This window comes from Coccomyxa subellipsoidea (genome assembly GCF_000258705.1).
Source record: "Coccomyxa subellipsoidea C-169, whole genome shotgun sequence".
Classification (NCBI taxonomy): domain Eukaryota; kingdom Viridiplantae; phylum Chlorophyta; class Trebouxiophyceae; family Coccomyxaceae; genus Coccomyxa; species Coccomyxa subellipsoidea.
This window is the reverse complement of record NW_005178029.1, coordinates 399,443-423,614: the sequence shown is the minus strand read 5'-3', so window position 1 is coordinate 423,614 and position 24,172 is coordinate 399,443. Positions and strand designations below refer to the sequence as shown.

Sequence of the window (24,172 nt, the reverse complement as noted above, 5' to 3'; positions counted from 1 at the left end):
GATGCCCTGCTGTGCGTGCAGCCAGCCAACCAGGAACGTCAACCCATTCAGGCACCCACTCAGACCTCTTGTTACCCCTTGTTCTTGTTCCTTGACATTCTGACAAAAAAGCGCAGGTGCAAGCACGCTCTGATTGACGCCCCTGACGTTCACTTGCCACTGGTGATTTTGCAGGCACACAACCAGCTCGGAAATTAGACGATCAACACGAGCAGATCCTGAGACCCCCCTTTTCAGCTGGAGGAGATCTATTAAGCACTGCAGCAGTAGGCATCAGCAGCCCAAAGGCATCAGGGGCAGGTTCTTTCACTATCAACGCTGCGTCTAATCTGATGAGTCAGCAGCAAGATGGAGGCTGCTTGCCTAGCCCTGCGGCTCACAGCAGCGGGCCTGTTGCGGCCTGGAGGCAGCTGCAAGCGCTGGAGCTCTCAGATGATGAAGAGGAGATCTCAGGGATGCTGGATGCCACGCCACCGCACAGCCCCACTGCACAGACGTCTCCTGTCAGGTTTCCCCCTCCTCCCGTTCAACTCATGTGCAAAATTCCTTTTTGGGGGGAAAACTGGTGCTTCCTACCCATAGCGCCGACCGCTTTGCGTCTGTGCTGAACATTGCAGTTCTGCTCTGGCGTCAACCATTCTTGTCCGCAGCAGCTTTATGGTTGCATTATTCCTGACGTCATACAGCTGATAGATGATGAGGAGGGATAAAGTTATTTTGATGATGACAGCCTTGTATATGTTTATCCGATAAACATATACAAGCCTGTCATCATCAAAATAACTTGACCATCTGGTCAAATGTTTATAAACAATAGTTCAATATCCAGGCAGCAACTGCATCGCCCACCGCGGTCGCCGGCCTCCGCCGCGGCCGCACGAAAGCGGCTGAGCCCAAAAAAATCTCCGTCGCCGCCTAAAAAGGGCGGCTCCTGGTCGCACGTAAAAGGGCGCCACTCCCGCCGGCCGCCGCCCCTCATCCTCTCCCCCCGCTCCAGCGCTGGCAAGCAGGGTGAGCTTAAGGCCTGTGCCTCTGCGCAAGTTTCCACTTTTGAACCCTTTATCATTTCCAACATGCTAAACACCACCTAGACATCACACTCAGGGAATTCTACGCACCTTTGTTGCATGGTGCTGCAACTGCCCGTTGCCGCAGATCCGTTTTCAGCACCTGCCATCAAAGCCTGTACCTGGCATCTTGGAGACATGCATGCCTTACCATGCTGGCAGACAGATCCCTGCTCGAAGCTGGACAGGAATTGGCCATATCTGAAGTATGAGTAAAAGTCTAGTGGCCTTCACAGAGATGTCATGCATACCTTGCTACACCACTGGAGATGCTCCAGTCATTCATTCATGCTTTTACTGACTAATATTATTCCGTTTTCGTTCCTTTCAATTGCGCAGGCGCGGCGCGGAGCTCCTCGGAGGGCGAGAAGGCGGTGCAGGAGTGGCAGCGCGCCATGAAGTCTCCCAGTCCCTCCAAATGGCGCGCCAGCAATGCAGTGAGGCAGCTGGAGGCCGATACCATCGCGCTGGCGGCCGGCGCCGTCACCGCCATGCTGGCCGCCAACGCCGCAGCCGCCGGGCCGCTCGACTCACCGGAAAAGGTTGGTCATTACTTTTGCTAGTCATAGATCTTTGACAAGGCACTGGCCTGTGCAGCCCCTGTACCTGCAAACAACTTGCCATGGAGCACATGCCTGGTATTGGTAATGTGGATCGGTCGTTTGGGGATCGTGACCAACAGCAACTTGCTTGGCTGCTGGTATGGTTGGTCATAGATTGGTAGTGGGTACGTCATGGTATTAGGCTCTGGCCAGTCCTGAAAGTGCTTGGACGTCAAATATGCAAACGCCTTCAGGGCTGCCTGCCTGTGCAAGGGCACCTAGCCCCCGTTAAGGATGGATATCGCGGCCAGTTTCCACAATAGAAATTGAAACAAAAGAAACTCAGATCCAAATGCGGTGCGCGCAGGTGGTGAGACGCACATGGGACTGGCTGGCAGAGCAGCCGGAGGACGCCGCTGAGCTGGCGGTGCTCCTCTTCGAGGCAGCGCCAAAATTAAAAATCAGCGCCAGCGGCAGCGGCGGCGCGTCCCAGCCGCCCAAGGCCTCGCGGCGATCCTCCTACAAGGAAGAGGGCGGCTTCCAGCACCGTCTGTCCGCCGGAGTTCCCTGCCCAATAGGTGTGTGCCCCTTTCTTGACGCCACTGTACCCCTGAGGTTGATGTCAAAACAGACCAGCCAGGCCTGTCTTCGCATACCTGACGTACACCACGTAATAGACTGCTGTGGGTGTCTACAACTCCGCATGCATGCGCAGGGGCCGGGGAGATAGACTGGAAGCAGCTGACATTGGTGATCGGGTCGGAGATGCTCAAGTTTGAGACGGAGCATGCTGCCGCCAGCGAGGCATGCCAGTCTGGCACTGACGAGGCGCAGCTATACACCTCACCCCGAGGTACAGTAATCTTTCTCTAACCTTCCTGCCATACCCAGCTGTGCCAAATGCACGTGTTATTTCTGTGCATGTCATGGCGTGCCGCACCCCTGCACGCCATGCATTTGACGTTTGTGACTGCCCGTGGTGTTCTTTGGTTGGGGCTGCGTGAAATACAATACGCTGGTACCACAGATCTAGCCAGACTCATATTTCGCATCCCTGCCTTTCATGCCAAGTGCTTTGATATTGCGCGTCCCTGGAATTGAGAGGAAAAATAACTTGCTCTAAAAGGAGTCCCGGCGGTTGATGCAGGTGGGGGACTGGTGGAGGTGAATTCGGGCGGCCACGTCATGTTCTGCTTCCTGTCAGGTCCCACAGGCCACACCCACCGAAGCCGCAGCCACCAACGCGATTCGCAACACACACACTCCGGCTCCCAGCAGGACAGTGAGAAGCAGCAACAGCATCATGACAGTACATCCCAGCAGCACTCATCTCAGCAGATGAGGCAGCCCGGCAGTGGGCGGAGCCTGGTCCATGCGTTTGACAGCGCGGCTGCTGGGGAAGAAGGGAACAGCATGCCGCCGTCGGCCGCACCTCGGGAGCGCCCGGCGCAGGATACACTCTCCGGTGCCCAGCTTTGCTCGGCCACACCTCTGCAGCAGGACAATGCGCCAGCGCAGTCACCACAGCACAGACATGCTCACAGCGGTACAAACGAGTCCAGATCGTCTTTGGCACATGGAGTTCTGCAGCAGTCTCTTTGCGCGGCAGACCGGCCCAGGAGCCCAGAGGTATCGGCGTCTCCGAGCACGCAGCCGTCGCCGGGGGATGGCGGCAGCGGAAGGTTCTCCCCCTGCAGCTCGCTCAGAGGGGGGTCCCGCAGCCCCTCCCCGGCCGGGTCGGAGCACGCCCCCGAACGCGTGGTCATCGTGAAGGTGCGTTCAAAAATTATGTTCCTGATCTCCTCCCTCCCTGGAGTCGAACTTCTTCTGCCGTTTCTTACTGCTGCGGGATCAAGGTCTTGTTGATGCGCACGCATGGTTTTCATTTTTGGGCTTCGAGTCAAGAGGAATGCACAAATTTTAGTGCTGTGCTTATTTCTTACCCTGGACTCAACGACAACTAGGTGCCTGTCATGCACATTGGTGCATCCAAGGAAGGTGCAGAGTGTTTACAAAAGGGACGCCATGTCATCACCACTTTTTTCTTGTCATCACGCGCATGACTTTCCTTCAGGCCGACATGCCAGTAAAGCTTTGCAGCTGTGTAGCTTCTTGCAACTGAACTACCATCATGTACTTGTGAGTAGGTGCACCAGGCGCGGCTGGCCAGCCAGAGCGAGCAGTTTGCCAACGAGCTGACTCAGCACCTGGGCATCTGCGCCCCCGCCTGCCGCATCCTACGCCGCATGGTGCGCCGCTGTAAACTGTTTACTTAGCACGCCATGATGCTACCAGTCTCATTTGCTGCCACCCTCTCATTGGATCATCAGAATTCTTGTCCTGTCTTCTTCAGCAGCCTGTTTGCAGAGCTCTTGTGAGGGCGGTGAGCAGCTGTGCACCCAAGAGCTGACAGAAAGTCACTCTCCGGGAAGTCAAAGTCTTTCAGCACTAGCTTCCCCGAATGCATTTCAAGGATCTGACAGAGAACTCAGCTGTAAATGTCCTGCATAGCATATTGTGAGTTGTATGGCAAATCATGATCAACTTTCAAGGGCCTTCCCTCCTGGCTCCATCAAAGTCGATGGGGACTTCTTTGCGCCAAAGCGCGGCAGCAGTTCGAGCTGGCACCTTGTAATGCAGTGGATTGAACAAACTAATTGCTTTGCGGCAGACACCCTAGACTCGCTAAATTCATTTGCTTCGTTTGCACTCAATAAGGGGCCCCAAACGCGGCCAAAGGCCAGTGGCGCTCTGTGGAGCCAAGGTCTTGTGCAACCACTATCTGCATTTCAATTTTCACCAACTGTCACAAAGCTTTTCGGATGCGGCAGGGGGCGACGGCTGAGGAGTGGAAAGAGGCGCACGGCGCGGCGATGCTGCTGGGGAGGAGGGGGGCGGATCTTGAGGAGCAGATGGCGCGCTCAGCGTGCATGCTAGTGATGGAGTACATCCCCGGCCGCGCCCTCTTCCACCTGCAGCAGCCCTTCCAGCCGGCCCAGATCCTGCGCACCGCTGAAGACCTCGGCAGGTGACGTCTTGGCTATTAAGTCTTCATAGTTTTCTTTCTTGTTTTCAAACTGGCCTGAGTGCAGCAACACTACCTGCTGCACTGTGTTGCTTAATTTTATAATCACATGGCGGACATCCTGGGGCCCGGTATTGATGGAGTCTGCGTGTGCAATGGTCTCATGGCGTGTCGTGCTCCAGCCTGGCATGCAATGCTCTTCAAGCCAGCTTCAGTCCTGCTGCTAACTGCATCAGAAAGAAAAAATGCAATAAAAATTCCAATTCTATATGCCGTTACACCAGTCCGACACGCTCACTCTGCTTTTGCTAACGGTCTTGCTATAGCACCACAGAGGCAGTGTGCTGACCCTGCTACAAACCAACTTAAAGCCCAACTGGAAAATTCGCACCCGTAGGCTGTTTTTTTCTTTATTCCAACGCACCTTGCTATGGCAGGATGGACAGTGACAGCCCTGGCTGCAAAATCCCAATCCGTTCCTTATTTTAAAAATTGCATGCGCAGGCTGTTCCTGCTGGACATGCTGCTGGGCAACGCGGACCAGCTGCCCTGTGCGACGCTGGGGTGGCGAGGCAACCCCCACAACGTTCTCTTCTGCACCGCTGGCGCGCACGCCGGCCGCATGGTCGCCATCGACTCAGCAGTGCAGCGCCGCCCGCCAGGTGTGATCTGGAGATATTGCGCTGAGCCGAGCTTGTCTTTGCGTTGCGCTTATCCATGCTAAGTAACGCTTGGGTTTCCAGACCCGTCCAGGTTCCAGGGTTCACAAGCATCATTGTGATTATCATGCGCGGATTGCGCGTCCAATTTGTCCGTGTCTCTCCGCCCCAGCATGCCAAATATGTTGCCAGCGCTTGCAGCTGGTGGCGAGCAAGATAAGCGTTGCTGTGCATGTGCACGTAGTCTTCACTGCATGCATGCAGGCACGCCTCGGCTGAAATCGTATAGATGAAAGCCCACTGCCCTGGCCTAGCATACCTCAGTTGGGTGCAGCCTTTCAGACGTCTCGCTGCTCAAAGGTCCCTGAACGACCACGCTTCCATGCCAGGCTGTGAGACTTCAGACACGGTTACTCACATGCAATTTGGTCCGCTTGTGTAGGTAGGAGCACTGCACTGTTGCATGGCCGGCAAAGGTCAAGAGGAGTTAACTGGTTTGCAGGCGGCAAGATGTGGCTGGAGGATGCAGCCTGCAACAAGCTGGCCGAGCTGGCGCTGAATGACGTGGGCGTGGCAGGCAGCGTGCTTAGGGAGGCCGTGTCCAGCAGTGCATTCGCTGTGGAAGCTGTCAGCAACCCGGACGTCCACAAGGCTTTCCAGCAGGTGTGCAGTTGCACTCTGCGATCTGTTCTTGGTGGCAGCATGAAATGAGAAGGAAGGGCCTTATTTTGGATTTGATCGTGATGGGGCCCCTTATGCTGCTTGTGTCTGGGCTCCCCACTTTTGACAGCAATATGCATTGAGATGGGAGAGAGTCTTTTAAAAGTAGCCCAATCAGCAGTGTCCGTTCTAGCCTTTGCTACATGTTTAGTCATTGCGGGATGTGCTATCCCGCGGCCATTGATGCGGGCTTTTCAGTGCTGTAGATGAAGCATGGAATGTGTTCACACAATAGGATTGTGCTATAGAGAGACCCCGGTGCAGACATGCAGACAGGACCAGAGCAGCTGATCTATTTATCAGCACAAAGTCTCTAGCACGATGATATGCGGGCTAAGATCGGCGGTCCTGTGTGCTGGGCAGGGGTTGCTGACGAGCCTGCAGGCGACGCTGCACATCAAGGGACTGCTGGAAATGATGTTTGATGTGCTCTCCGGCTGGATCGACGAGTTCATCCGCGACATGGAGGTGATCTTTCCTTTTCTCTGCAGATACCTCACACAACAGATGCTTTACTCCCAAATAGGTGCTTCCTGAGGCAATGCGAGGAGCGTGGCATACCAACACGCAGTTTTCGCCCCTTGCGCTGGCAAAGAAAGGCTACTACTACTCCCCATCAGGCACCAGTCTCCTTGTCATTGCTCTTTTGTGTGACTGTGCCTAGTTCTCATACCAGTCTGCATGCATGCTTGCTTGTCCAGAGAGGCGTCGCAAGCTGCTCTCTGTATGGACTGAGTCTAGCCTACGGTAGCAGCATACGTGAAGTACCACTCGTCGGCGGTGCTTTGTAGGAGAAGCCATCCTGGTACAGTGGGTTAAAAGTGTGAATTTCAGGCATTGTATGCTGCCAGGATGTGGAGAGCACCACTGAGGTGCCAGGAACGCCCCCGGGGACGCGCCCCACCACACCCCCCAGCGCCTCTCCTATCTCATCTGTGCACATCACCAATCCACCGACCGCCAGCCATCTGACACCCGGTTAGCTCCCTCTCCCAGATTATATACCCCCAGTACTCAACGTGTACTGTTTTGTCCTGAAAATATGCTCCTTACCGCCCCGAGTCAAGATTTCATGTTGAAGTTGTCCAAGATCTGTCTACTGCATTGCTTTGTCAGGTAAGAATGATGTGGCGCTGCTGAGCACGTGCATGACCCCATCGATGACGTCAGCCGCTTGCGTTACCCGCTGGCATGTGTTGTACGTTACACTAGCGTATACCTTCACCCTTGGTCGTTCCATGCTCTGGGGGGAGGAGGAAATTCCGGTTTCCTGCTCATTTGCCTGACACGCATTTGTGGTGCCAAAAACAGGCGGCGCGCGGTGGGGTCCCAGCAGCCCGCGCACATCCATAAGCACGACGCAGAAGATCCGCAGCATAGGCCGGGAGGCGCGCGTCAACGAGCTCATCTCCGAGCGCCTGGACCATTGGAAGGCCGCCATGCGCAAACGCGGTATTTCCATTCTCCTACTTATGTCATTTGAATTTCTTTTCGTATTGACTCCAGCGAAGGCTGCGGTTACTAACTAGTACTTCTTTGACACCTGTTGGTACCTTTGCTAATCAGCAATAACCGCCATGCGCGAGCGCGGTGCGGCTGTGAATATCCTTCTATCTTGACTTCCTCCATCATAGACTCTGCTCAATTGCTTGACACTTTTTGAGGTCCCCTATACTAGACACCACAGCGGCATGGCCTGGTGAGGCCCTCTACCTTCTGATGCCTATTTATCTCTACACACTCTCTTGATGGCTGCAATAGATAAAGGGGGGCTTTGGTTGACGCCAACTGCCAAGGGTGCGGGGACAAGACGCGACATGAGGAACAGCATATGGCCATGTACCGTACTGTGCAATGTTTGAGGGACAGTGTCCTCTTGGGAAGTAATCCCCTGGGCATCTCATCCTATGGTGCAATGATGTTATTTCAATGTTGGGGTCTACTTTGAGCAGTCTTGCTGTGCTGATGGTGCGTCAGGCGAGGAGCTGCGGGCGGCGGTCGAGGAGTGGCAGACCAAGCGTGCCAGCAGCACCGGAGCCCCGCGGCTGACCACCGGCTTCCTGGATGGCACACACCCCATCGTCGACGCCTACGAGCTCAAGGCGCGTCTTATCAGCCTGCACCTTGCCTAGAGAAACGAGTGAGTGTCAATGTGGCGCAGCCTCCCACATGATCCATGCTGTACGTTGAACAGAATGCTGAAGATTGCAGTCCACGTAGCAGCAGGCACGTTGCTCAGCATGATGCGAGATCACAGTCAGCTCTACATGAAACCACCAAGACTACCAAGGCCCCGAAGATAAGAGCAAAGCAGCTTTGAAGCCAAGCAGAGTCCTTGGAAACGGGTGTCTGCTGTGCGCGGGAAACAGGTGCGGCTGGAGCACATGCTGCAGCGGCTGCGCTGCCTGCAGGACGCAGCGGCGACGGCTCGGCCGACGCGGCTGCTGGATCACTTGTGGGTGGGGGGTGCGGTCGAGGCCAACAGCCTGCACCTTCTGCGCCACCTGGGAGTCACCCATGTCCTCAACGCCACCGACGACCTGCTCCTGCCCGACCCCGACGCCGCCTTCCGGTGAGTTGTCTCCCTTGCGAGGGGTATGCATGCGCTCGGCTGGAAGCAGGTATCAGGCTTGAGGCGCCTGAAATAGTGACTTGCAATCGTATTCTTCATGTGCGGCCCTTCAGCTACCCGCGGTTCAGAGAGGCGCTTCTTTTGCACCCTTGGAGCAGGACAGCGGCTTGCGAGAACAATACCCATAAGAGTACTGGACTTTGCCGTTCTTACTATTATAGCATACTAAGTTGCACCTGTTATCTACAAGCATCACATTGACGTCTGCAGGGACAAAGAGCCTGTGAATGTACACGCCTCTCAACGGGTCATGTGCGCATGGTTGCCGCACAGGCCTGCTCTCGCCGGAACGTCAGATGATATTCGGCGGCACTTCCCACAAAAACAATGACTCACAATTGACTGATATCCAGGAGCCTGCGCTGCGCGGTGCGCGACATGGAGGAGGAGGACATCGGACGATTCTTCGACAGCGCAGCGGCGTTCATCGACGCGGCGCGCGAGAGCGGAGGCGCCGCTCTTGTGCACTGCCACGAGGGCAAGAGCCGCTCCGTCACACTCGTGCTCGCCTACTTCATGCAGGCCAAGGTGAGCATGCATGCCCCCCTCCTTACCTGATGTATGTCATGTAATGGGATGCCCCATCTAGAAGTCAGACTGGCATGGGGGTCCAGAGTGTTACATCGAGGAAGGGAAGGGAAGGGAAAGCAGGCAAGGAAGGATTCCGAAGGTCCTCTCTCTTGCAATGACGGCGCTGGAGGACATGCATGGACTTTGCAAGCCAAACTTTGCCATCAAAGAGCATCTTGCTTTGAGAAGTCCCAGGCAAGCCGTTACACTGCCAAACTAAAAAATCCTGCAGCACATGGCTGGAAGTAGGGCTCTCATGCGGTCCTCAAAGATGGAATCATGTATATCTTGCTCTAGATGTTGCTGGAGCCAACAGCCAAGAAATGATATCCGGGCTGGCTGACGAGTGATTGGCGCTAAATGCTTCGCTTTGTGCAGGAGTGGACGCTGAAGCAGGCGCTGGATTTTGTGAGCGCTGCTCGGCCGCAGGTGAGTCCTAATGCGGGCTTCATGGCGCGCCTCATCCGCCTCGAGGAGAGCCTCCACGGCACCAAAACCGTCAAGGTGCGCCCTCTGCTTTGTCTTCTTAGTTTTCACCACTTCTGATTTGTCCTCACAAGGACAGGGATGAAGGACTGGGAAGAGACACATCAACAGCCTCAAGTCATACAAAGCATGCACTGCTTGCAATCCAAAGCACACCGCGCCACCTCGCATATTGTGAGCTTGAGGAAAGCACAACCTTGCAAGGAGCAAACGGCGATCTTGACTCCACCGCTTGCCGGACAGTTGACTGACTGTACAGGCGGTTCCCTGGATTGACAGAAGCACAGTAGTGGCTTATGCGTGCAAAAAAAGGTGGGTGGGTGCGTGGTACGCAGTTGAAGAAGACCAAGCCGGAGCCGCGCGTGTGCCCGGTGTGCAGCGACAAGGTGGGCATCTCGCTGCAGTCGCTGAGCGTGCACATCCGCACCAAGCACAGCGAGGTCGCTGCTGACTACGAGCCCCTGCTGCGCAGCTGCGACAGCCCCAAGTGACACGCGCGCGGGTGCCAACTTTGACTTCAGAGTCAGGTTGCCAAACTGTATGCAGCTTGGAAGATGCTGTGTGTACGTGCATGCTATCGTTGTGTCTTGTATGTATTCGTTCTGGATTACTGTCTGTGGAGGTCAAACCTCAAGCGTGTACACATATGGGCAATTATTTGTGCAGTCTACAGAACCCTGTTTGGGGAAGTCTGGATTGATGATATCTCGGTGGTGTGAGCTACTCAGTGCAAACATTTCCATCTGGCGCATGCATGCTATGCGAGCAATTTATTGAGATTTGCACGTTTTTGCACCGTCAAGATCAATGGTGAAGCCTCACATGGTTACAGCACCAAGCACATCCACGGTATGCAGGTCACAAACACAACAACTCTCTCCCACAGCTGCTGCAGTGTCACAGTAACGCATTTGTGTCCATGATCATGATCAACATTCAAGCTATCCGCGAGCACTAGCCTAGGCCGCCGCGTGGGCCCACACTGCACCTTACACTGGCACAACTGCAGTCCTTGCACTGCTTGTACAGACACGACTGAGGTCCTTACACAGTGCAATGCACCCACACAACTGCAGCCCTTGCACAGCTTTGCACGAACACAATTGCGGTCCTTGCACAGTGAAATGCACACACACAAGCGCAACCCTTGCCCTCCAAGCACAGGCACGTCAGCTGCATCAGGCGATTGCTGCGATGTGGTCGTCGCGCAGGATCATGGAGGTTGAGGCGACCTTGGAGATCCAGTCGTCCAGCCGCGCCTTCATCCCCGCCGCCTGCTCCAGCGTCAGCACACGCGGCTGCACCCACGACACCTGCGCGCACCAGAGCCCACTCCCACCTCAGAGATGATGGGATCCATCCAGGTATAAAGTACCTTGTCACTAGGACGAGGAATTTGTGACACGGTAGCATACGCAAGACTCCAGGACTTTGGTGGTACCGGGTATTTGTGTTGCAGGAGCTCTCAGAGAACAAAATACTCTACGCAACAAGACTTCCAACCGGGTGATCCTGGTGACGAGGAAGTCTGTTGGCATGCACGCATCTCTGCTCTTTTTAAAAAAACACTTTTAACGATTCTTCATTGGCGGAGCACCAGAGGCACCTGACTCTCTCCACATGAAAACAAGTCCCGCACAATGCCTGGCAAATGGGGTTATGGAATCAAGTGGAATCAGACGGGTTTATTTAGCAGGGGCATGTGCGCTGACCTGGACGGTAGAGTCGACCTGGTCAATGACGCCTTCGATGAGGTGCAGCGACAGCGTCTTCATGAGCAGGAATTCGACGCCGTCTACGCTCAGCTTCGTGCGCTCGGCTATCGCCGACAGCGGAATCCGCCGCTGCTCCGCCGGCAGGCTGCGCAGATACACTCACCCTCTCAGACTCCGCCATTTTGGAGTTCATTATTCGAGTAATTCATCAGGTTAAGTTACCAAAAGAAATTACCAAAACTTCTAAACGAAGTGCAGAGGGAGCCTGGATAGAGTAGGGGTACATGGAGTGCATGAAGGTGGGGAGCGGCAAGATTTGACAACAGCCAAGGCTCGGTCGGCAGGCGCATGCACAAATCCACCCCTCTGACATCTAACCGCTATTCCACCTCTCCACATGTTGGAGTGTGTTGTCTCAAATTGTAGGACAGGAGTGCAGGAGCAGGCTGCATGCATGTATGCCACCCTCTCTCAAAATACGCCTTTTTTGAATACACTACTCTAAAGGAGACGAGCGCATGACCGTGGGGGGCGACACAATTTGACAACAGCCGGTGCTCAGCCAGCAGGCTGCATGCAGAAACCCACCCCCTCTGAAATATCCACCTTATTTTGCATTGAAAGCATTTCCGATGGGTGCTCCGATAGAATGCACAAGGAGGGTAGGGAAAATGGGGCCGCAGGAGTGCACTGGACAGTCAGGAGGAATGCCATCGTCCAAGAGCATCATGCTCGGCCTTCACTGCGGCCCGAGAATGAAACAGTGATGGCCGAAGAGGGGCTAGAGAAAGAGGGGGCATCTCTGCGCAGAGATCTTGTTTTAACCCCAGAATGGAGTAGTGACAGGGTGAGCAGAGACTCAAGGAAAAGGGCAGCGCACTTGAAGATGAGCTCCATGAGGCAGAGGATGGTGATCTTTTCGCGCAGTTTGCGCTCGTGGGCGACGAGGGCCGGCTGCGAGTTGAGCGCGGATGCGTGCTTGGAGCAGAGGGCGTCGTAGGCGTGCAGGTCGCCATGGTTGAACGCCTCCAGCATGCCGCGCAGCCACTCAAAGGGACTCCCCGTCAGCGCCTTCATCTGCGCGCGCATGCAGAAGTTTGAGTTAATGAGTTGGGGTGCGTGAGATGCACTGTATTTTGAATTGTTGAGTTGGGGTGCGTGAGATGCACTGAAGTTTGACTTATTGAGTTGGGGTGCGTGAGATGCACTAACAGCCTTGAGGTGCAGATAGAGCATGGCACAAGGATTGCTGAATTAGCTTGCATGGGATCCAACGTATGAAGGAACAGTCTGTAAAAAAGAGACAGACAGGTGACACGTGGAGGATGACAAGTGCAGTCGTTTGGAACAGCACGCAACCTTACACCGGCAGCCGTTTCCACTGGCTTCAAGTATGGCTTGTCCGTTTGAGAGCCCTTTCCCAATTGACCGGCCTTGGGCATGGCACCATAATTGCACATCCGCGCAGGGTTTCTGGGAAACGGCCAAAGATGCTGCTTGAGACTGTAGGGTCTGAGGATTGCATGCGCCAGGCAAGGGAAGAAGGGGCGCACAATGGGGTGGAGGAGCAGCTCGCCAAAGTTGTACACATTGTCTCCCAGCAGCGCCGCCAGCGATATGTCCACCGCCAGAGACTGCGCGCACACACGCCAGCCCAGTCAATCGCCATTTTGTTACCACACACATCGGCAGCAGGCCTTGTCAGACATCAGGGTAAATTTACACCGAGACCAGGCTCTGACTGTCCCTTCCATTCAGGACTAGCTGGTCACACACTTGCGCGCCAGAACAATCATTGCAGATCTGTCAATGGTGATACTATTTTGCTGCCGATTGAGAGAGGTGATCCATATAGGAAGCAGCAGTGGAGAGGGTTGCACCAGTTTCTGGTCGGCAGGGAGGGAGTCGGAGGAGATGAAGGCGAGGTAGAGGAGGCTGCTCTTGTAGAACTCGGCAAAGTCCTTCTGGTGCTTGTACCAGTGGCTGCGCACGTAGTGCACTATCGCACTCACCGACGGGTCCACCTGCGTGAGAACAATTATCAAGATACGTCCTGCAGACAAGCTGCAGTTAAAGGCTGCCAGAGTCCTACCCTGTGTTGAACGATCCAGATGCAAGCAAGACCCAATCAACCATAAGCACAGTGCTCAGTATCTATGCCGGCCCCCGCCAGCCGGGGCCAATGTAGTGATTGTGAGAGCAATTTACTTCAATAATTCCCCATTGCACTCCTATTTGTGTGATTTGTGAGAGCTGCCCTGGCATCGACTTGGGATTACTTGTGTCCAGGCAGCGTGTTATTCCGTGGCACCCGTACTGAAAAGATGAAGCTGCAGGTTTGCCATTTTGGTAAAACAGGCAGCGTCAGCTTCAGAATGGCGGTGCCTCAATATGCACGCTGTGTGACCACAACCGCATTCATTGGGCACGTCCCCAGCTCTGACCTCACAACCGCCGCGAGGCATCTTTCACACACCAGTCGAACGCGAAAGAGACAAGGTGCAGTGAATGCAGGACTCACGTCATCGAGGCTGTCCAGGCTCTGCTTGCCCTCCTCCACGGCCTCCTTGCACTCCTTGAGCTGCCCCAGCGCCAGCTGGAACTGGGCCACATGCATGCGCAGGAACAGCAGCGGCTGCTCCGGCCGCGCGTGCTTCGCCTCTATCAGGTCCGTGATGACTCCGTTCAGGAACGTCACTACATTCCCAGTGTCACACACCAATCAGATCAGCTCTGCTGGATGAGGAGGTCCCAGACAACTAAAGGAGCAACCGAAATGATCTGTGCAACAATGGGGATTACTGAGTGTCAATACACGGTGCTGCAGGTCTCCAAGTGTGGCTCACCTGCATCCTGGGGGTTGCTGTGCTGTTCAGCCACTGTGACCGCGATGTGCGCCAGGCGCAGGGGGTTAAGCTTGTGAGCAAAGACGGCTATGAACTCGCTGTAGAAGTGTATGAGCACGTCCGGGTTGCGGAACTCGGGTACGCTAAGGCTCTCCTCTATGGAGACCGTGAGCTGATGCCATAGCTTCCTCTGATACAGGTCTGCAAACTCGTTGATGCGGGTTGCCAGAGCAGGCTGCGATGTCTGCAGGTCTTCAAGGTACTGCAGCGCTCTGTCCGGACCCATATGACTTATATTCTCCTAAAAGGCCTTTGAGTCAGGCTGCTGATTGGATTTGGAGAGCACGAACACCTAGTTCATCAGCTTGTGAATTTCGAGGTTTCCACCTTTTGACCGCTGAAACACCGTCGTGCAATACAAACGTAGAGTTTCTTGCTTTCTCAGACTGTCGTGGAATTGCGAGGCAGGACTAAATGCATAAAACTTCCCAAAACTACTGTCCTGTGCTATCAGCAATCCTCGAGGCAATAGCAGGACAGCAATCGCTCCGAATCACTCTAGCACATTCAGAAAGATCACTTGCACAAAGACAGCTCAAGCAGATTTCGAAGAAACGGACCCAGTTCTGCAAGACGCTCCAGGACTTTTATTTCATATCGACCCTCTCATAATAGGGAGCGGAAGTATCGAGAGCGCAGGTGGGAGCAAGGCGGCTGAGCTGCTGTAGAGCTCCACACTTCTTGGATCTGTGATTTGAAGGACTGCTGGCATCGACTGGACAAGATGGTGAGCGTGGGATCTTTTGCAGTGATTTGAGTTAAGCTTTGAGGCGTTTGAACTCGGCAAATCGAGCAACAAACCTTTTCTGATTCCTAGCTTTGGCAACATGTCGATGCGTATCTCTTTCCTGGTCCACAAGCAACCTGGATTCAGGATTGTTGTATGGTTAACCATATTTTGTGTATGGACAACTGCGGAGGCAGAACTGTTCTAGGTTTTGCTGCAGAAGTGTTGACATCCTGAACTTACAGATACCGCGAAACAGAGAGCAGTTCATGAAGAAAGCAATAAATTATCAATAAGTTCGAGTGAGCAGGCTTGGAGGTCAGGCATCATGTCATATTAACGTCCATGATTCCTGAACTTGCTGATGTGTCTGCTTGCAGCCGAAGCAGATCAATGAGATCAAGGACTTCCTGCTCACAGCTAGGAGGAAAGATGCCAGGTCAGTCAAGATCAAGAAGACCGGGGATGTGACCAAGTTCAAGGTCCGCTGCAGCCGCTACCTCTACACACTCTGCGTCACAGACTCAGACAAGGCAGACAAGCTCAAGCAGTCGCTGCCCCCAGGTGTGCCAGCCCCCCAGCTGTTGGCTTTGTCAAGAGCACTAGCCTATTGTCAGTAGACAAAATCTGGAAAGTGGCGCTTCTAGGAAACGCGATCGGAACTTATTGGAAGTCTGACGATTGTCAGGGACTGCTTTGCATTGGGAATCTACAGTGTTGAGATGGAATTGTCTGTAATGATGCAGGTCTCCAAGTACAGGACATTTGAGCACAGCTTTCCTGTTCCTTTGGGAGAGTGGGGACAACACAATGGCCGCTATTTTTGTGTAAAACAGCCAGTTGTGTTGCAGACCCCTGTCAGCAACAGAGCAGATCTTAATAGCTTATGATGGTCAGGAATTACAAGTCGTGATCAGCAGCATTGTTCACAGCGAAAGCAGTGTCTGAGACAGTCCTTTCATGGCACGTTCCTCCTGTAACAAGTGGAACGGATACAAATATCGCACAGGTGCATGGAGAACATTGAGGTCACTGCGTCAAAGCACTGTCGCAAACAATGGCAGTCATGCATTTCAGATGCCAAGCATATCACAGCCATGTGTTCAACTTGAAGCAGCGCTGCAGATCCTTTGCCGTTGTGCAGGCAATCCAACCGTTGCCTAGCCAAACTTAGGATGTTTCAAAACACATACAGTCTCATTGACACATGCATGCCATTGCAGCCGAGTGGTACTGTTGACATCGTCCCAGTTATTGCAGCATGACTGTCTGTCATGCCTTCGACTTGTGCTGCAGCAGAGGTCACAATGACAGGATCACAATGTGTCAGCGGCTTGACTCAAGCCAGCTTGTCCAAAGACTCCTTCAGCTTTGCCACATCCGCGCCGCTGAACTTGACTTTCTCCTCGCCATCCTTGATAAAAACAAATGTGGGCTGCAGGGCAAACAGACATCATTCGTTTTCTATGCTGACTGCTCAGCTGCTGCAGATCTGCCAACCCAATTAGACCTCCGATCTCCCACTGCAGACCCGGGTCTGGACACAGATATGCAATACATCCAGGAATACACTTCAGAAGGGCTCTTACCACGCTTGCAATACCATTGTTGATGACAGTTCGCTCCAGTTCTGGCTCGTCGATATCAACCTTCAGGAATTTTGCCTGGGGATACAACGTGCTCAGCTGCGCATACACAGGTGTCACCACCTTGCCTGCAAAGCAGAATGTCTTTGAATGACGCCTCCAAAATAGAAGTGGGAAGTAGGATCCTGTGTTCTCAGATCAACGACAGCAGGAGGCCAGGGTACGTACAAGGCCCGCACCACTTCGCGCTGAAATCCACTACAGCTAAATTTCCAGCATCTGCAGCACACGCATTATTGCCGTTAATGCGCATTCCCTTTGCCCACTGCCCACTGGTGCCTGAATAGTGCACGAGTGATGAACTCAGCAAACCCACCATTTGCTGCTTTAATCTGCTTGTCGTAACTCTCATCTGATGTCACTTCCACAACTCGAGATGCTCCTGCGCCCAAAAAAGAAGCGTCAAAAGCATTCTCGGTGACATCTGTATGCACCTCAGTGTTCCATTCAGGGGTACTGCTTGCCTGTGCTGAAGTACTTGATGGCGTCTGCACGCAAGCAGAATTGCGTTGCTGGATTGATGCCGATCAATCTTGGGCTCAGGACCCTTGCAGCGCGCAGCATGCTGTGCACCGAAGGAACTAGGCTGTTGGTTGAGAACGGTCTGTTGACTTCATCGCAGTCTCGACACCATCAGCTTTTCCGGGTAAAACCTCTTGAGAACAACTTGATTACAGAGCTCTTTCTGGTCAAAGGCTTGTGAGTTTGACTGTGTGTCCCCTCAAATTCTGAATCAAACGGCACGTGCTAGTTGTCTAGAGGCACGTGCACATTCATCGCAAAGATTGCGCTCTATTGGAACTCATCAACGAATACACACCTTTAATAGTTTGCCAAACCATTTTGAATCGTACAAGCTCGTCCTATATTCTTGACACACCTTCAATATTTTCTGCAACCTGTATCGGAACGTTGCAGGCCCACAAAGCTGGGTGCAGACGTCTGAGAAAGCTGCTAAGAGATCTTACATGTACAGCATTACAAATATGAATGTTGTCAATGGAGGAATGGGTCAGGGATTGCCGGCTAATAGAGAAGTTCAGCACTATCAATGCCCTTCCAACTTGCCAATGCGCCGCTGTGCACTCAGTGGTACGTTTCCTTTTATATATTTCCAAGATGGATCATGTACACAATGGATTTATCACTGGTAGGTCTGTCTTCACAAAGCTGCGGTGAACTCCCTGGGCTACACCAAGCACATTACGGTCTCCAGGCAAAAGGGTTTTGCAACTTCCCTTCAGGTGCGATGCGGCGTGAGCAACAGTGCAGGAGGGGCCGCAGGACATGCAGGTCCATCAGGACGTGCGCCTCTAGCGGCGGAGGGCCTTCTTTTGGCCTCTTGCTGGAGTGTGACGGCATCCTAGTTGATACCCATAACGACGGCCACCGAGTGGCGTTCAACAGAGCCTTCTCGGTAGATTTACAGCTACCTTTGCAGTTAACAAAGACACAGATGCACAGCAAATGTCTCTCTTCAGCAGACACGAAATGCCTTTCACAGCTCTGTGCCCTCACTGCAGGAGATGGGTCTAGATTGCTCAAATTGGAATCCTTCGGTGTACCATGATCTACTGCGATCCGGGGATGGATCAGCGGAGGGACTTCTCAGAGCTTTCTTCGGAATTGTAAGCTGCCCCATGTTGACTTTAAAACTGCCCAGTGCCAGGAATTGTTACGAAAGTGGCAATTTCCTAGGTAAGCTACCAGAACATCTTGCTCTGGATTAAGGAAACTTGATCTCTTACTGAGACACTCTGGCACAGATTGGGTGGCCAACAATGCTGGCGACAGCTGACAGGGAGCCCTTTGTCAACCGCCTGCACACCGCAAAGCAAAAGCATCTGGCTGAGATGGTTCAGAGCGGCGACATTCCTCTCCGAAAAGGCATGTCACCCCTTGTGCTTCGTGCTCAACACTTCTTAACTCACCCTTGCTAACTGCATTGGGAGCAATATTAGCAAGCTTCAAAATTGCATGCTTGCCACTCTGTGGGGCATCCCTGTATTGCCATTGTGGCGTGTATATACTAAACACATAAACACTTTTAAGGACTTCAAAGCTCCAAAGAATGGTTCTCAGACGGTGAGGAATGGGAAGTTTTAGGGGGTAATGCCGAGGTTTAGGATATGAAGGGGTATGTAAGCGATACAGGGAGTGCTTCAGGGTTTGTATCTTGAGATATGATGAGTTACAAAGAATGCTAGGCATTCTTAGGCCCTGCAGATGTGGCTGCTGACGGCCTGCGTCTATGCCCCATGGCCCCCCAGTTGGCATGAGGTCTCATACAACCTGTGATATTGAGGAAAATAACTAAAATAATAATGAGATGATAATGATGCAGGGGCAGAGGAGTTTGTGAAGGAGGCACTGGAGGCAGGGGCCAAGATTGGCATCATAGCAGGCACATGCTCCACCCCAGAGGAGCGCATCGCCGATGCCGCGCTGGCCGCACTTGGTCCCGGGACGGCCGAGCGGCTGAACGTGTACGTGCTGGGTGAGAGCATGGTGACTAGTGAGGCCGAGGCGAGCGGCTCCGGCCAGGAGCTTTCCCTGGAGCGGCAGTTCGCCAATGCGCAAGCCAAGGTGTGCATTGTCTGATTCACTGCTGCACTTGTCGGATTGCTCCTGCGCCTGCATTGCCCCCAAGGAGAATGTTGGTATGCTCATTCTGTGACTTTGGGCACTGTTTCTGGAGCAAGCAAAACATCAGCGTTTCCTTTCAGTGTCCTGGTCAAAGAATGCTGTGTCAGTGCCAGAAGTTCCTCATAGCTCTCTTACATGCGATGGAGAGTGCTTAGGGTAGCAAGGAGCAAGGAGGAGCAAGGTAGTGTGTGACTGCTCTTCCATAAGGAACAGACAGAATAGAGAGCATACATTAAAATTGCGCACTAGCATGAAATGTACAGCTTGTGCTTGTGCAGGTGAAGGAGGATGAGGCATCAGCGTTCATTCAGTCGCTGCAAGCGGACACAGAGGCGAGCGTGCCGCTGGGCATAGATCCTGCGCTGCTGCTGGCGGCCAAAAGAGGCAAGGGGGGCCTCTCAGTTGCCTTCCTTGCCGCCTGCCTGGCCACAATGGACCTCCCTCTGAAGCGCTGCGCTGCCGTGGCAGCCAATAACAGCGTCCTGCAGGTGCATAGGCTCTTTTGCCCACCTGCTGTGTCTCTAGTCTGTAGCATGATCGATGGATTTCAAGTAATGCAAACTGTTACTAGCAGGAATAAGTAAGATGATGGAAAGGGGGGGGGGTACCCGCCGGTGGAGCAATCCGATCGAATCAATGACGGACAACTATGCGGCTTTGCCCCAATTGCCAACTTGTGCTGTCTGATGGTCCTCCTAAGGCCTATTCCCTCCCCTCTATTGGACAAGCTGTACAGTGCAGTCAAACGGCAAAGCTGCACAGCATGCTGCACAAGTAGATAGTCGCTTCTGTTAGGTTGAGAATTGTGGGACACTTAAACAGCCCTGTGTGGCTGGAAAAAGTGACAAGTCTGATCGCAATGGTGCACGTGCAGGCTGCGCAATCGGCCGGCCTCCTGGCGGCGGCCGTGCCGTCGGCGCTGTCGGCGCGGGGCACGTTTGGCAACGCGGACGCGGTCTTTGACGGCTTTGGTCCCGGAGGAGGCGTGACCTGGCGGCGATTGGAGGCGCTGCTGAGGAAAGCTAACGGGGAGCAGTGAAGGGATTGCCCGTGAAACTCTGCCATTTCAGTTCTCTCTAAAGTAGCTATATTGCAGTGGGAGTGGGGTGAGGGCTGTCTCTGACAATTGCAGTCCTATCTTCTTGGCGCTTGTGCACAGCTTTCACGTCTTGCATAATCTTGCATTGTTTGCATGACTAAGCTAGTGAGGGCCTGTGGCCGTTTGCATGTGCTTGGGCAGAGTGCCTTAGATATTTACAGAATTGAGAATATCATGATATCATCGATGTGATCATGACCAAATTGCTTTGGCAATTAGGTTGCATGTAAGAGACCCAATTCTTAATATGGTTACAATGCGCATACCTAGACACGAAATCACAATCCCCAGTACAGTACATTGCGGTGCTTCATCCATGATATCTCAAGAATTGAAAGCAATTTGCCCGTCCTCATATTCATGGTGCATTGCATACCTGACACTTGGTCCTAGTGTGTCCCTTACAGCAATGTTGCAGCTGCAGCTCACAAAGTAATTATAAACGACTGCTCAGCACACTGAAGTACTTCTACTTAAAGCAGCTCAAAAGAATATGTCAGTCAAAGACAACACTTACCATGCTGGCTACAGCATGGTGAGGCTGAAAGCAGATAGTGCTGATGACTGGTACCAACTGAATCAGTGAATGCGCATCAACAGTCACAGCGCAGTATAATATATTTGTATCCTATATTGTACAGAGACACAATTGCAGTGTCAGAGAATGCAGCTGTCCAGACTTACTCCAAGAGCGGGTCCAAAGAGATGAACATCTCTTCGAGTGCAACAAAGGCATGAAGTTGAGCCCCCAGTGAAAGGGTCAGAGCTTGCTGGCAAAGATGGGCAGTGGAGGATTGTCCCTGACCTGCCTTTTGCCTCCCTTGCCTTGGAACACCTCAATGTTTGGTCCCAGCAGGTACGCTGTCAGCGCTCCCCCTATCAACCCTCCAAAGTGACCCCTGTGCAAAAGAACCCAAGACTCAAACACCCCACTGGATGCCCTGCATGGCATTGCTCCAAAAGGCACGAGGACACCATGCAAACGCCTGTGGTGGTAGGGCCCTTCATGGAACCGTCTGGATATCCGAGCAAATGTGGTGCTTTTCCTCTGGTGATCCTGCTCTGGTGCTCGTAGTATTTTCACCTAAGGAGTCCCGGTTTCGATGCTTGAAATCCGAGTGCCCCAATGACCGTGCCTGACTGATTGCATCCTGGCCGTTGCTACCAGGCGCTATCATATTAGGTCAAGCTGGCACTTCATGTCCATGCGAATGCTACTATGCTCTGTCTGGACAGCGCATCATGTGCCTCATGAACTGAGATACAGTGTCCAGATGGACAGGCTATTGTCGCAACCACCTAGGGCTGATTAGAAAACCCACAACTTCCTCGACCAGATACCCGCAATTTCAGGGGCTCGAGAATAGTAATACGTGCGCACCACTGGTCGATGCGGGGTGTGGTGAGGCCGATGGCGACATTGAGAGCCAGTGACTGGCCCAGCGATGACAGGATAGCATCCCCGCGGCTTCCCATCAACTTCCTGTGCCGCGCTGCATACACCGCCAACGCCCCGCCAAGGCCGAAGATTGCACCTGCATGCAAGCGATCTCGTGTCAGGCACTCTAAACACCGATCCCTGCCAGGGCCTTGAAATGAGCACAAGAGCTGAGTTCTTACAGCCAGTACAATGACTATTTAGTCCAGGTCTGGCGTCACCAATGCAACAGCCACCTCAGGATGTGATCTGAGCAAGACTGTGTATTCTAGGTGAAGGTGTGTTTACTAGAAGCCGATTTATGCCAGGATTGTCTGGCTGCTGTGCTGACCTGAGGCTCCCACGGAGGGGCTGGGGTTGAAGGCGTAGCTGGCAACAGAGCCAACGAGTGCAGAAGCAGTATACACGGACACAAAGCGCTGGCGGCCGCACAGGCCCTCCACAGCAGGGCCCAGGCTGTTCAGGGAGTAGTTGTTGGTCAGCAGGTGTATCAAGTTGGCATGCAGTGCTACTGGCGTCAGCAGCCTCCACCACTCGCCAGCACGGATCAGTTGATTGTCCTGCAGAAGCAGAAAGAGCTTTCACGCCAAAAGTACAAAGCAATAGCGACACTCCTCCCTTTCTGAATTATCCAGGGTGCTCCAGTGATTGATGCAAGCTTTCGATAGGTGTCTGCTCTTCAATCGCTAGAATCAAGATGATGTGTGAGCACTAGACAGCAGAGAGCACCTTAGCTCCCAGTAAGAGAAGCTTGTCCTTGCTGACCAGCTGAGCGACGTAGACAGCAGCATTAAGGACGAGCAGTATATCTGTGACTCTCCGATAGGGAGCTCCAAACTCGTTGCGAGAGGATGTCCTGGTCGTTGCTTGTCTGCCGTATTGCTTGGGCCTGTGCAACACAAAGACTGTGCTCAAAAACAACATAAGTGCGCACCATATTGCAGGACAGCTTGAGACTGATAAATGCTGAGAACCTTGTCTGTCTCTTCTGGCACTACTGAGTAGGAATAGTACTTGAGTGGGGCATTAAGCAAGGCCTGTTACCAGGCATTCTTTATTATTGTGGAATATAGTCTTAAATTCTGGGAAAATCGCGTCACCTTCGTTGCCTTTTCAGGAGGCTTAGCACTCCAAATGCTGACGTTGTGGCTAAAGCTACTGGATGCACGCTGAGGGAACGCTGACGCCCACTTGCGCTCAGTACGTTCACTGCCTTCCTTCCTGCAGCTGCAAAAAGAGCCAGACGTCCGATATTCAAGCGGAAGCCTCCCAATAAAAAACCCCGATGCTGCACTGCTGTCCTGCAAGGAAACGGCCCAGGTCTAGACATTTTCAAATGGATTTGCTGGGGAGGGTGTGGGCAGGAACCCAGGAGTGTGGATTAAGTGCAATGCGTGAGTACGCAAAATGCACATTTGGGCACTCTTAAACAGTTGCATTCTTCACAGAATTCTTCGAAGTTTCATCTGCATGCATGCAAGGGCCAAGCGCCTATTCGGGCATCCTGGCTGCTCTAGCTAGATCGTCTCTGATCACCGCCAGAGAGCATTTTTGCAGAGGAGATCCTGTTGAATGTGCGGCATACAACTTGTAAAATGCCGCAAGGAAGACGCCTCTCGCCAAGAGAGTACCAGGTTCTTGAGGAGATGCGTGGGATTGGGAACTGGCAATACAAGGAAAAGCTATATAAAGATGCAATAGACACCTATGTTCTTTGTCTTGCTTACATGAGCATAATTGAACCACTAGGTTATGAGGCAAAATACGGACATTTCACAGCCAAGGCACTGGCAAGAGGCATGCCCAACGAATACAATGAACAGGCTGCAATATTGTACCTCAACATAGGGCAGGCATTCATGATGCTGCAGACCAGATCTGACGTCGGCATAAGCCCATCGGCAGCCGCGTTGGTGCGTTCTGCCTGATTTCAACCCTGGATCGTGAAACTGATCAGCCTGTGGAAAGAAGATCCTGGATGGTAATCGAATCAGGAACCCCAATCTGTGCCTTAGACATACTTTCCTTGCTCTCAGGCGAACTGTCGAGCGGTGCGCTTGCTATCAGACGTGTTCGAGAAGAAAGAGCAGGAGAGTCTCCCAGAAGAGGAAGCTGAAAGGATTGTATTTCGGCACATGGATCGCTTGATGAAGGCGTACTTGAGGCTAGGTGTGCCCTGATTGGTTACCTTCCCACAAATGAATCCTGTTCATCAGACTCAGTGGGCTGTGACATGAAGTGTGAGACAATCCTGACAGCTTGCTTTGGGGGGGCTATGCACATGCAGGCAAAGC

The 24,172-nt window shown here is 53.1% G+C and overlaps 7 protein-coding genes across 7 annotated transcripts; 4 read left to right on the top strand and 3 right to left on the bottom strand.

The window, feature by feature from the left end:
- Window positions 1-332: 332 nt before the first annotated feature.
- COCSUDRAFT_57268 (hypothetical protein) lies at window positions 333-8,145 on the top strand (the record flags this gene model as incomplete). Its single annotated transcript, XM_005645186.1, has 15 exons — window positions 333-508; window positions 830-1,011; window positions 1,407-1,609; window positions 1,977-2,187; window positions 2,325-2,462; window positions 2,757-3,074; window positions 3,219-3,382; window positions 3,757-3,858; window positions 4,441-4,637; window positions 5,139-5,296; window positions 5,796-5,956; window positions 6,377-6,481; window positions 6,865-6,991; window positions 7,325-7,465; window positions 7,991-8,145. 15 exons carry the CDS (start codon window positions 333-335, stop codon window positions 8,143-8,145), a joined length of 2,538 nt encoding a protein of 845 aa, XP_005645243.1.
- A 63-nt stretch (window positions 8,146-8,208) lies between these two features.
- COCSUDRAFT_57267 (phosphatases II) lies at window positions 8,209-10,192 on the top strand (the record flags this gene model as incomplete). The annotated part of the gene is made up of 5 exons (XM_005645185.1): window positions 8,209-8,229; window positions 8,383-8,585; window positions 8,999-9,173; window positions 9,594-9,719; window positions 10,037-10,192. 5 exons carry the CDS (start codon window positions 8,209-8,211, stop codon window positions 10,190-10,192), a joined length of 681 nt encoding a protein of 226 aa, XP_005645242.1.
- A 321-nt stretch (window positions 10,193-10,513) lies between these two features.
- Window positions 10,514-14,548, bottom strand: COCSUDRAFT_67189 (26S proteasome regulatory subunit; the record flags this gene model as incomplete). Its single annotated transcript, XM_005645184.1, has 7 exons — window positions 10,514-11,014; window positions 11,414-11,561; window positions 12,297-12,493; window positions 12,970-13,050; window positions 13,297-13,440; window positions 13,938-14,113; window positions 14,263-14,548. The coding sequence occupies 7 exons, from the start codon at window positions 14,546-14,548 to the stop codon at window positions 10,880-10,882; spliced, it is 1,167 nt and encodes a 388-aa protein (XP_005645241.1). The 3' UTR covers window positions 10,514-10,879.
- An 878-nt stretch (window positions 14,549-15,426) lies between these two features.
- Window positions 15,427-15,669, top strand: COCSUDRAFT_18123 (ribosomal protein L38 component of cytosolic 80S ribosome and 60S large subunit; the record flags this gene model as incomplete). The annotated part of the gene is made up of 1 exon (XM_005645183.1): window positions 15,427-15,669. A coding segment is annotated over one exon (243 nt), but the record flags the coding sequence as incomplete, so codon positions are not given.
- A 185-nt stretch (window positions 15,670-15,854) lies between these two features.
- COCSUDRAFT_67188 (thioredoxin domain-containing protein) lies at window positions 15,855-17,061 on the bottom strand (the record flags this gene model as incomplete). The annotated part of the gene is made up of 4 exons (XM_005645182.1): window positions 15,855-16,484; window positions 16,639-16,763; window positions 16,864-16,914; window positions 17,012-17,061. Coding segments are annotated over 4 exons (322 nt in total), but the record flags the coding sequence as incomplete, so codon positions are not given.
- Window positions 17,062-18,476: 1,415 nt separating this feature from the next.
- COCSUDRAFT_57263 (hypothetical protein) lies at window positions 18,477-20,380 on the top strand (the record flags this gene model as incomplete). Its single annotated transcript, XM_005645181.1, has 4 exons — window positions 18,477-18,603; window positions 19,040-19,281; window positions 19,620-19,829; window positions 20,216-20,380. The coding sequence occupies 4 exons, from the start codon at window positions 18,477-18,479 to the stop codon at window positions 20,378-20,380; spliced, it is 744 nt and encodes a 247-aa protein (XP_005645238.1).
- Window positions 20,381-21,200: 820 nt separating this feature from the next.
- Window positions 21,201-22,802, bottom strand: COCSUDRAFT_18120 (rhomboid-domain-containing protein; the record flags this gene model as incomplete). The annotated part of the gene is made up of 4 exons (XM_005645180.1): window positions 21,201-21,339; window positions 21,822-21,975; window positions 22,210-22,438; window positions 22,608-22,802. The coding sequence occupies 4 exons, from the start codon at window positions 22,800-22,802 to the stop codon at window positions 21,201-21,203; spliced, it is 717 nt and encodes a 238-aa protein (XP_005645237.1).
- Between the last annotated feature and the right edge of the window lie 1,370 nt (window positions 22,803-24,172).